Source organism: Pterocles gutturalis, unplaced genomic scaffold (assembly GCF_000699245.1).
Source record: "Pterocles gutturalis isolate BGI_N339 unplaced genomic scaffold, ASM69924v1 scaffold45470, whole genome shotgun sequence".
Classification (NCBI taxonomy): Eukaryota; Metazoa; Chordata; class Aves; order Pterocliformes; family Pteroclidae; genus Pterocles; species Pterocles gutturalis.
In genome coordinates, this window is record NW_010147526.1 from 1 (window position 1) to 12,810 (window position 12,810).

Sequence of the window (12,810 nt, forward strand, 5' to 3'; positions counted from 1 at the left end):
ATTTTATTTTATTTTATTTTATTTTTTCAGAGTTACAACTCTGTTTGATTGAAAATGCTGTTCTGCCATCTGGTAAATCTCCCATGCTGTGAGGAAACAATATCCAGGCTCTTCTGCCAACAATATCCAGTTTAGATTATTAAAACTTGAGACATCATTGAGTTCATCTACAAAAAGATGCAGACAGCAGGACAAAATTCTAGCAATCTGACATCCCCTAATATTGTGGTTCAAACTGAAGTTTTAGTACAAGCAGCTAAGAGGAATGAAAGCTTAAGTCTGGGCAACAAACTGGTGGCAGATACATGTGTTTAAAATAAAAATGTCTTGGATTAACAAGAGTCAAGAGACAGTCTCATCTGGCTAGAAGAGGTCAAACATCCTTGCATAGGTGGGACAGTCTTCCATTACAGGCAGTGGGACCTCACCCACACAAAACTGAATTTGATTAAGAGGAAGTGGCACAGAAGCAAAGACATTTGAAGGAACAGATAATAATTTTCCTGTCTCACCATTGTGCAGAGAAGGTGTCAATTTTTTTTTTTTTCTTTTTTTTTGGGAGTGGGGTCTTTTGCACAGGTGAAACAAACATTTCAAATCATATGCACAGGTGTTGATCACAGACATTATGTGTTATCACAGGCAATGATAAAAGATAAGTGAGAGTTATGACACCACTTTACTCCCAAAAAGCCTATTAATACTTATTAGGAAATTTAAAAGTCTGTGCCACTCCATTTTGATAAGTGAAAATCCTAAACAGTTTGTGAGGAATTGCAGATTTGCTAACCTTGTGATAAAATAAGGCAGATTAGCAGTTGTCAACTCTGCTGACTGGTACAGGTCCATACATCCAGCAGCTGACCCAGAGAGGTGATGCACAGTCCACCCCATATCATGCCTTTATGGCACTTTGGGTGCAATACGAGATGGTAAGGACACCTTGGATTCTGGGAGAAACACTAAGGTTTCTGTAAGGTACAAACATCCTAAATATTTGAAAGGCTTCTGACAGCAGCATGTTGTTTGGCTTTCAGATGGCTGGCTTGATTCTGGAGTCCACACCTTTGACTTCCACTTCAGCTTTCCTCCAAATATTCCCTCCACGTTCATCAGCAAAGTTGGCTCCATCTCCTACCTTGTTCAAGGGACTTGCAGCAGCCGCCAAATTGTCTTAGCTAAAGAGGAGAGATGTTTACTGTTACAAGGAACTGGTGACCACAGAAGACACATGAAAGACATGGTAAGGGGAATAAACTGAGCTGGAGACACACAGACTTTTCCTGTTCTGATCCAGAGCTATAACTGCTTACTACTGCGTGTCTATGAACTTTTAGCTCTGAGCTTCCTCCTTTCACCATTCAAATGACGCTTCAATATCTTCTGTCATCTTTGTCTTTTGCACCGAGATGTTTCTTTTTCAGTACACAAGGTGCATTGTAGGACTCCAAGAGTGACACGTAGGGAGTGCTTTGAGATCCAGGCTGAGGGAAATGGAGGTTATTCTTTTTCTTTGGAGTCTAAACCGTGGGCAAGCATCGCCAAATAGGAGGTGCCTTTTTTACGAAACTCTACCTAGACTGGGACAGTCAGTCAAAGGTCATCAAAACAGCTAGAACATGATGATTCTATTAATTTTGTGGCCTCCCTTTAAATTTGGGTATGGATAGTGAAGGTGACAATGTTTACATGTGTACACATGAATTCTTTGCACAGATGCTCAGGAGGACTGTGATAATTCAGTCATGTCATGTGCAGTGCAGTGAGGAAAATTGTCCTCTGGGTTAATGGTGGGACTTGTGAGGAACGTTGAGCAGCCTCAGCTGTTGCATTATGAGTTTATATATGTGGTGTTTGGGAATCACCCTGTATCCAGCAACAAGAACTCACCATGCTTTTCCTTTCCACTCACCCTCTTCATGCAGGCCCCACTGGTGGTGGAAGTCAGGAAGGATGTAGTTTATTTCTGCTGCTTCAGTCATGGCTCTGTGATCCTTCGGATTTCCCTGGAGAAAAGAGTATTTTGCCCTGGAGAAACCATTGTCTTCATGACAGATATTGCCAACAGGACATGCAAGTATGTTAGAAAGGTCATTTTTGCTATATACTGTATCGTCCTGTATAGAGGCTTCAGCAGCAGGGGAGAACAACGCTCCTTGGAAGAGCGAAGTGAAGTGACAAGGTTGGAGTCCCAGACAGACACGGCCCCCTTTGAGGCCATGAGAGTTACCAGTGCGCTGGTTCTGCCAAAACCCATGCCTGTCACCAGCACTCTCAAGGAAAATAAAATCGTGGCGTTCAGGTACGAGCTGGTAGGAACCTCTGATGTTACTTGTGCCACATCCACCATCGTGGGCAGGGTGCCCATCATCATAGCAGCCACACCAGAGCATTTCTCTGTGGAGCAGAACACCGAGACTCTGCATGAAAATGAATGTCACATCTCAAAGAGGGAGAGCCTTCACAGAGACACTTCTGAGATTGACCCAGGAGCAATTGCCAGCAGATCCACAGAATAAAAGATCTTTCTGCAAAATCCATGCACACTAGCTGTATGCTTTCACAGGAGGAGCCTGCTTTTGCAGAGATAAACCAGTGATTCCCAAAACAAGAGGAGTAAAGCTAGCCAAAACCCCAAGTCAGGAAGGCACATAGGGGGAGCCTGTAATTCTGCTAAACTGACTCCTGATAACTGGATAATGAAGAACAGAAGACTCAGCAGTGGCCTAGACAGAAAGAGGACACTTTGCAGGCCCAGAGGATGGTCATGCTTCTGTCTGTGGGAAAACAGCTCCATGCAGAGCATGCCTGCACCGAGCTGGCTGTGGTGCTGGGTAGAGACTGAGGCAGCAGGCGGTTGTCTGGGGCAGGCTGGAGAAGCAGCTGGTCTCAGGGACATGATATGTGTGTAGCCCACACTGCAAAGACGCATGCATTCGTGTGTCAGTGTGGGTGACTGCAAGGTTTTGGGGTTAGAACGGTGGGGACCCCAACATAAAAAAGACCTGGACCTGTTGGAGAGAGTCCAGAGGAGAGCCACGAAATTGGTCAGAGGGCTGGAGCACCTCCCCTATGAGGACAGGCTGAAAGAGTTGGGGTTGTTCAGCCTGGAGAAGAGAAGGCTCTGAGGAGACTTAATAGCAGCCTTCCAGTACCTGAAGGGGGCCTCCAGGAGAGATGGGGAGGCACCCTTTATCAGGGAGTGTAATGACAGGACAAGGGGTAATGGGTATAAGCTGAAAGAGGGTAGATTGAGACTAGACATTAGGAAGAAATTTTTCACTGTGAGGGTGGTGAGGCACTGGCACAGGTTGCCCAGGGAAGCTGTGGATGCCCCATCCCTGGAGGTGTTCAAGGCCAGGCTGGATGAGACTTTGAGCAACCTGGTCTAGTGGAGGGTGTCCCTGCCCGTGGCAGGGAGGTTGGAACTTGATGATCTTTAAGGTCCTTTCTAACTCAAAACATTCTATGGTTCTATGATTCTATAGGATTTTATTGGTGTTTACTAACATTTGCTAAGTGTCTGGTAATGCAGTTTATCTGCTGTGTTGTTAATATCAGACCTGAATGTCAAGTCCACTGATTGCTGGTTAGTTAGGTGCTCTGATTCTGGCATGATTTAATTCATGTGAGCTGAGCAGCTTTGCCCTGTGATGGGCTGTGGCTGTGCTTTTACCCAGTGGGTGCTGCACAGGGAGGGCTGCCCTGCCCGTCCCCCCTGCAGGCACCTGCCATGTCCCCAGGCTCTCTGGGGGGCACATGCAGGGCAGCTGGGCTCCCTTGTCCTTGGCACAGCCTCAATTACACAGCTGGGCTCTTGCAGCAGTCATTAAATGGAACCCACCTACCTGCACAGCCATGGCCTCAACTAACACCCACACATAAGCAGCACCTTCCACCCTGTGCCCCTGCGTCTCCACACTTTGTTCCACGGGAAGGGCAGTGAGCAGTGGGGAAGGTAAGCTAAAGACCAGTGGGTACCATTAGGCCACCTTCCTTACATCTGTTCCTGTACCCAGTGGCCCTTGTAGGAGCAAGAAACCACCGTTCACCCCTGTGGCTCAGCCCCACTGAACACCTGTGTGCATCTGAGTGCCCCCCACCTCCTGTGCTTTTGCACCATTGCCTTCTGCCATGCCATCTTTGGCGTGATCCAAAATCTCTCCCTGGTCTCCAGACCAAAATAGCCATCACCAGCCAGGCTGGAAGCAAAGAAGCAGTGACAGCACCCTGCTCCCGCTACACTGAGAGGCCTATGCCAGGGGATGCTGTGTCTCACCCATGCTGAAGGATGCTGACAGCAGCATGAGGCAGAGGCTTCACAGATGAAATGCAGAGGCAAAAGAATCTTTTCTGTGTGTTCCCCACAAAGTAACAGGATAGAAGATGCAGGGTGTGTTCCTGCTCCACCTTCTTGCCCCGTCACCAGACTGGGGCAGAGGCATGATGGCAGAGAGATGCCATCTCTCCTGGTGCCAGGAGCTCACTATTGGAGATATGCGTTGCTGCTCCGCAGCCAAGCTCCCCAGCTCACAGAGAGCCCTGCCTTTCCCCTCCCACCTCTGGAGACAGCTTAGAAATGAGATTACACTGACCAACTCTAATTTACAGCAGCAGCAGGTCTGTTAGTGGCAACTCCCCATGTGCTTTCAGCAGCAAATTGCCAGGCAGCACCAGCCCTGGGTTTTGCATGTCCACAGCTATTTCCAAAGCTGCCCGGGCATGTCAAGGGAGCGCTGTGTTTCACCCATCGCCTGCCTTTCCCCATTCCCTGTGTGTGCACAGAGTGACCTCGATCGGCAAAACACCCCAGCCTGGCTGAGCACAGGCTGAGATATAGCACAGCACTTGTCACATTCTGCTGCTCTCACGTGGTTTCACCGGGCTAATATTTCCCCTCATCTTGTTCCTAAAAATAGTATTTATCACACTGGCAGGGCCCCTTCACATCTCAGACAAGACTGTATCAGGACGCTACGTGCAGAATCCCATTACAAAGGGATTGTTGTTTTACAGGTCTCCCTGTTTCATTGTTCGAGCAAAAATTAGTGCACTCACAGCATACATGACAGGAACATGTTAGAAGAATATTTTTCACTGCTTGTCTTTTGAACTTCCAGCATTGCTTCTCAGTGACACTTGATACAGCTGATAGAAAAACACAACCTGGTACAAATTCTGAAGTCACCATCACATAAACACTGGTAGTTCTTGCATTTACTATGAACAGGAGTTGAACAGGAGTTTAACTACTTCCTTTTTTTTCAAAATATAATTTGCAAAGAAACAATAGGATGTCAACATTTGGGGGGATAAAAGAGCAGCTTTGTAACTTCTTTGCATGTCACTTGCTGTGATGTGAAGCACTGCTGAAGTCTGTTTTCCAGACTCACAATGTCTGAACCCAGACTGAGATCAGCGAACTCAGGAAGGCACCTGAGGAGGAAGTGAGGTATTTCCACCTCTCATTATGGTCACCCTGCAGGCATTTTCCTGGCAGGAGACAATGGGTGTCTGATGCTAGCAAAACTGCCTTCTGATTTCAAAAACTTCATTTTTCCAGATGGAATATATGCCAGGGCGAAATATGCTTAATCCTGTTCCTGGGATGTCTCATGCAGTGTCTCTGTGTGTGTGAATCTCATGAAGGAAATAAAACATTTGACAGCAACAAACTAGAAAGGACAAAGTCCTAATAAAATAGACAAGCACTGGGATACCTGATCTCTGGGAACTGGGGCAAGTGATTTCACATCTTAGCATTTTCATTTTCCTTTCTACATTTGCACATCTTTTGTATTGCAAATTCTTCAAGCAGTTCATTTCCAGTCTTTATAGTCTTGTTTGTCTAAGGCACTTACATGCTGCTGTGGTATAAATAGTAACAAGAGCAATACGATGAGTGGGTAGTTTGAGTAAAGTACATTTTTCCAGCAAACCACAGAAGATGGAGAAGAGAGGTCTCTAGAAAAGGTCTTGCAAACTGCCTGGTTCACTTCTCCAAATAGATGGTGGAGATTTTTGTGATGTAAAGTGGGAGCCATCAAAACACCAGGAGGGACATTTGGACTATCTTGAATTTATTCCTTCATGTGCCTTTTGCAAGGCACTAAAATACACCCAAGTGAACTAGATGCCTTTGAAGTCTGTTCAGACCAGTATTACACTGTGTCTTTGTAACACTCTTCAGAGCAGCAGGGCTAACTGTTCAGATGCACTGACCTAAAATAGCCATACAGCTCATGTGGATCCAAGCTTGGGCCTTTGCATGGCGCTGCATGAATTTCACAAACCTGTTAGCACAAACTGGTTACTAACTCAGGACCCATCACTTTGCTCTCTTATGTGATATAGGGATCACCGGGCTTGAAAACTGAAACAAAACCCTACTCTTGGGTGTAACAACACACATTTCTATGGAGGTTTCATTAAATACTGCACACTAAGCCTACTTGTAGTCGGTAGGTTCAACAAATAATTATACTGGCCCTTGTAGGCAGACTTGCTGTGAAAATGGAGCAGAAGGTTACTGTCACTTCTGCCACATCAGCTCTAGCTGCATTTATATAAATAACAAACCCTTTAGACCTTGGAATCAGTATTCTTTTTTCTTTCTTTCTTTTTGAATGAACGATACTTGAAGTCCCTCTGTGACCCCATAGGACAGAGTTTGATTTCTGCCCCCCTTGGGATTATTTCTGAGGAGCAGCTTTTCTGCGGAGCTCCTGGGATTTGTGCAGGTCAGAAGTGATGGAAAAGGTGGAAAGAGAGTAAAGAGACGGCACACATGAAGGGAAAATGGCCGTATTGTCTGCTCACAATTTAATTTTAACCTTGCACAGATTTTGGGAAACGTTCCTTTTTTGTGTAGTTTCATGAAGCAAAAATTGATTTTTTTTCTCTTCCCAGTAACCATGGAAACACAGAAACAATGATTGCTGGAAATTATCTCTACTTGTGGGATCAGGTTTGTGTTATCGCTGGATGACACAGAAGTTAAGCCACACACATATCCTCAGCAGTTTTTTAACTGGCAAGGCTGCCACAGCCAACAGGGAATGAACCTCACAAAGGTCCTCAAACATCTGGAGCAGCTAAAGCCACTGCAGTTCTGGAGTATATTAACTCTAGCTGCTATTGCCTCAAACTATACCTGCTTTCAGAAAATGATTTTTTGAACAATTAAATACTGCATCTGTGACCATGTCTGAGTATGTGCTTCATAGGCCAAAAGACTTAGTAGCTACCAGCACATCAACTCCCTTTATATCCCCTTAAATCTCTCAAAGGAGAGGTCAGCAAGGCATGCAGTGTCTCAGAAGCAGTCACTATTGACATTTATCTCTATTTAAATGGAGGAAGAGTCCATCAATACTTTTTTTAAAAGCTGCTTTTGAATCAGGTAGTCTCTCATTACCTAGTTCCTCTGCCTTTGTCTTTCTATCCTTTAAAATTACACAGGCTCTTCAGATAAGCTACTGCTTCAAGACACAAATGTGGATTAAATCGTATTGATTTGCTTGATCTTTGTACATTCATCCTCTCCTTTACTGCTTAAACCTTTCCGCAAAGTTGTCAGCCTCCCTTTCACATTTCTTTAAGTAATTTGCCACCTTCCCAGACAAGAACTTGAATAGGGCCAGCCCTCTTCTGATTGCCTCTGCTAGACTAGCTGGGAGGGAAGGGCTCCTTAGCTGCACTACGTAAACCTTGATTAAAACAAAACAAACTCCTGACCAGCATAGCCTTCATCCACATTACATGCAAGCATTGGTTTCTAATCTGTTTTTCCTTTTGGAGACCAGTTCTAACACTCCTGTGTATGCAGACATGCACGAGGCCAGTAATGGAAAGTCAATAGGAATGGAAATCTGAGAAGAAAGAAGTATTTTTTTTTTCAGTTAATCTAAATTATTTTTCAGTTAATAAAGATCACAGTATGGTTGTATGGATTAATGACTCAGGAAATGAGTACATTCAGCTATTCAATTTGTTTCCTACTGACCACGCCAAACAGGTTTTCCAAAAATGTAATAATCCATTCTATAAATGGGTGCTACTGGTTCTTCTAGGTGAAATATAATAACATATTACACTTTCATAAGTAATTTTAAACATTCACTCAGAGTAAGAGATTACATGAGCCAAGAATTTCAAATTGAAGAGATAATTGACTTCTTCAATATGCAAGTACAGTACCAGGCAATAAACAGATACCAGTTACCTCAGTGTGAAATATAATTACAATTAACTTCAGCATCACAAAGAAACTGTCTTGATTTTCTTCAATGCTTGCATGCCATTTTCTGCTTTCAGTTAAGCTTGTGTAGCGTCTATTGAGAACTGGTCCCACAGGGCAGAGTGTACCTGAACAGAGCCATGCTCAGATCTCGATAGCCTTGGCTTCACACTGTCACTTGTCATAGTTTGCACGTAGTTTGATCATTCCCACTTATTTCTACTGGGAATCTTTTTTGGCGATTTCTACCAGTGGCAACATTTATACATCAATACTGAGAAGGTTTTGGAACAAGTTATCCAGGGAGGTTGTGCAGTCTCCATCTCTAGATATTTTCAAGACCTGCAAAGATAAAGTTTGAGCTCAGAGCTGACCTGGATTTGTGCAAGAGCTTGTCTAGAAACCTCTTCCAACCCGAATTATCCTATGAACCCATGAAAGTGAAGGGGAGGTAAGCAGAGAGGAAAGGAAGAGCCCAAATGGAAACTGCAGAATGATTTTGAGGATACTGAGAATGAAAGAGATTTAAATAGTGGGAAAAGGGAGGAAAGGGTCCCATGGGAAAAAGAAACAATGAAAAAAATTGGTTGATAGCTGAGGAGATGTTCTGATCCATCTCAAACTGCCTCTCTGAAAGATGGCAAAAAGGAGGGCGCAAACAAGCAGCCAGTATTGACTTTTTATAAACAAATATTGCATTTCAGTTTTGACTACTATGACTCTTTTCTGCTTGTTGTTCTCACTTCCCTGACAATAGGTAGAAATTACACCACAGACAGCCACACCAACAGTACCTGTCTGTCCAAAGAGAAGAAAGGAGCCTGCTCTTTCTTAAAATCCCCAGGCTTGAAGCTATGCCAGGCAGGACACGTTGGGGCTCTCTGCATGAGCAGGCTGAAAGCCCCTTTTCCTCAGGAACTGAAGAACTAGAATGAAGGCAGATTTGAGGAAAACATCTATTATGTTCATACGGCTCACGTCTCCTTTGAATGTTGCTGAGAGCAATACAGGTTACCTGCAACAGGAGAGGCAGGGATCTGGTTGTTTTAAAGAAGCTACACAGTTATGTGTCTTCTTGAATAAATATGTCAAGTGATAAAAATAACTCTGTCTGTAAATGTTACTTTGTAGTTCTCTGTGGAAGGACATGGTTAGAAGGACCCAAAACCTTTTTGGATGTTCCATACAGTATTGCAAAGAACCATGTTGGCAATAGATCTGTCCCTAGATTGTGACAGAGCCTTAGAAAGGTACCTGTTGCTGCTTTGGCAGAATCTCCTTGGCTGGGCAGAGCCTGTGTACAGATGGCACTGCATCAGTAACAGCAATTATGGGCCTTTGGTGGGTGATTTGCAGTTTAGGTCACTAACAATAAAAATTTATTGGAAATAAAAACAGAATAATGAAACAGACAGGGTGGGGAGGAGGGGAAGGAAGAGAAGGAATTCAATATGCAGAGAAATGCTCCAGATGTCACAAAGCAGCATGAGACCCAGGTCTATAACCTGCCCGCAGGAATCAGATAAGCTGCTCTTCCACAGACCCTAATCGCTACACATCAAAGGAAAAACATGATTAGAAGTACCTCTGTGACTGTGCTGCTGCTGCACATATATTTCTGAAAGGATTTGATGTTACTTCACTTCTCTTTGCAAAGCAGCTGGATTCGTTCTTTTCCTCTCTCCAATAAGGAGTTTTCTGTGGAGAGTACCAGCCTTATGGGGCTTCTCCTTCATAAGTTTCTTCCCTACTTCCCATTCAGACAACTACTCCTTTCCCCAAAACAGTGAAAAGCAGCTGACATCCCCCGTGCAGAGGAACTGTTAGGAGGGAAACAAGATGGTGTTAAAACCTAGTCACCCAGAAGGCCTACTCACCCAGAAGTCATCTGGAAGCTGAGAATTGTTTGTGAGCATTGGGAACAGGGACTTGCTGCTTCTGTATGAATGTCCGAAGGGAATGGAAAGGATTTCTAGTGATTTACTGTCTCTCCGTTTGTCCCCTCATGTTTCTATGAAACAGGACTTCCATTTATTTAGTAATTTGCCTCTGAAACGGTCACATAAGCCGTCCTTCTTCACCTCAAGGCTGTGGAACTCACAGACCAGACCTCCTCTTTTTGACTGCCCTTGGTTGTCTGACTTGGAGTTTGTATATTAGGCATTGCAATGACATGCCACACCACATTCAGGGACCCCAGGCTCCAGACACAAAGGTTTTGAGTGCACAGGGAAAGGAACAACCCCATTGTAATTTCTGACTTAGAATGGATGGACAGGAAAGAGACTGTATGGTAGAAGAGCTGGTCTGTCTAGTGTTTGCCGTGGCATCTCCGTTGATAAAGGGACTGAAACTGTTAATGAATACAGTTGAATCTTCGCATGTGACTGTCCATAATCCCAAGCACAGGGTCACTCTAACATCTGATACATGTGTGTTTTGTCTATATTCTGCACCAGGCAACTACAAGTGAATCAACTTTATGTTCTTATTCACAGTTTGATCTGTCTAATTTTTATGGTTCTTGCAATCTGCTCAAAGTTTAAGCTGGTTACTTTTAAATGCAACCTAAAAAGCTGAAACACTCTGCTTGCAAGACTGTAACTACTTAAATTTATGTCCTGAGATAAAAAGTCCTCTCCCACTGAGCCCCTCCTAGGAGACTGTTAAAATTAAGGGCAGTGTATTAAAAATCCATTACATCTTTTACTAGTGAGTCATAACCTGTTCACTTGTGGGAAAATGAACTTGCCAGTCTAGTAAGTATCTGAATTGCTGCCTTTCCAGCCTTTGAGAGGTGTCTGCTCTCTGTTTCCAGGTGGTTGTCATGACGGAGGCTATTCACCGCAGGAAAAGCAATAATTTAACACATACTGTAAGGCAGTGCAGTAGCCCAAAGTATGATGATACTAGCTGGAGAGAACAGAAGTTTTTTACAACAGCACAAATTTACTTTCTGCATAAATTAGACAAGACCATAATTTGGGGAAGCAGATAATGCAATTAAATGTTCTTTTTTGATTTTGCACTTTCTAGGCAATAGAAGTGGAGGCTGAGAAGATGAAGCAACCTGGAGTAACTAACTCATGGAGCAACATAGAATAAAGAGGGCAGTAGCATCTTCTGCTTGAGAGACTCAGCAATTTCCTGCAACAGAATCAACTAATCCCTAGGCTGCTAACGTACATACATACACATTTTATACAATTGGATTTTAGACATACATACACTTTCATAAGCATGACCATTATATTTAAGTTATTCTACAAATATTCTTACCTTCTGTTTCCTCCATGTCATTTCCATCTCAGCAAAGGTAATTGTTGAGGATGCTAAGGCAATTTATAGGCACCTGTGGGCTCATAAGTCTTATGTGCTTATCCTAGATATGTCTTTTCTATGTATGCTGTTTTAGGCAGTATCTATCATCCATCACTGTACAGTGTATCTACAGCAAAAAAAGAACTATTATGCCAAAGCTGATCTCTGACAAAGCAGACACAGTCCAGCCCTGTAGTGATGGCAGCTGCTAGATGCTTTAATACAGAGGGCAGAATGGAGAATTGTGCAGTGCGTGAAAAAATCAACACTTCAAGTTTCTTCCCTTCTATGGATTCTTCAACTTCTTTAGGAAAAAGAAAAAAAGACTAAAAAACTTCTGTAATAGTTAGGCTTTCAGGAAAAGGTCAGCCATCTATATCAAGGTCCCAGTGAGGGGTACCAGGCTAGAAAGCATTTCAAAGTGGTTTGAGTTAGCAAAGCATTTCAGAATATTAATAATGAACAACAGTTGAAAACAATGAATGTGCTTGGAGAAGGAATTATATCCATTTTGGGTAACCAATTTTAGGCCTCCTACTTAGCCACCCAGTCTTCCATGGACCCTTCTACAGTCCCTGGAGGAAAACAAGTTGCTTCAGGAGAAGACTGAGGATGGTTCTGTATTAGCAGCTCAGCTCACGAATGCCGTTTAGATTGTGCCCACTTACTCCCTCCTAATTCAAATTACATGGTCTCTGCACATAAACAGGATTTGTCAGAAACGTACCCCAGCCACTCCTGTGTATCCAGTTTATAAGGACCAGATAAGAGCCAAATTGAAGGAAATCCCTGAAATGTACCAACTGTGGGCACTGGCTCCTCAGCAGTGTTTCACTCCACAAACCCATTTCTGCTGCATTCTGGTCCTTTCTAACGCAGAGATAAATGACAAAAGTCAGGTACTGAATTGCCTTTAGGGTGTTCAGCTCCAAAGTCTTTGCCTACTTCAGAAGGAGCCCAGGGTAAGCCTAGCCACCTAACTCAGGCTTCTCAAACTCAACACTGGAACTGGAGAGTGGAAATACTCCTCTCTCCTCCAATCTGTGTCTCTGTTTACAAATGAGACTCCCACACAATGGAGGAGTCCTTTCTCCTTTCATTAAATTGATCAGTTGACCATGGTGAGTGGCTACACTGGTTCTTTTAATGTTTTATGAATTCATGATATAAGCAGTCTCTCTGCTTGTCCATTACTTTAAATACTCATGCAAAATCTAGAATTACTTGATGCTTTTCTCTCTTTCATGCAA

The 12,810-nt window shown here is 43.6% G+C and overlaps 1 protein-coding gene across 1 annotated transcript; it reads left to right on the forward strand.

Moving 5' to 3' along the window:
* Nucleotides 1-1,037: 1,037 nt before the first annotated feature.
* ARRDC5 (arrestin domain containing 5) lies at nt 1,038-2,519 on the forward strand (the record flags this gene model as incomplete). The annotated part of the gene is made up of 2 exons (XM_010086075.1): nt 1,038-1,243; nt 1,926-2,519. Coding segments are annotated over 2 exons (800 nt in total), but the record flags the coding sequence as incomplete, so codon positions are not given.
* Between the last annotated feature and the right edge of the window lie 10,291 nt (nt 2,520-12,810).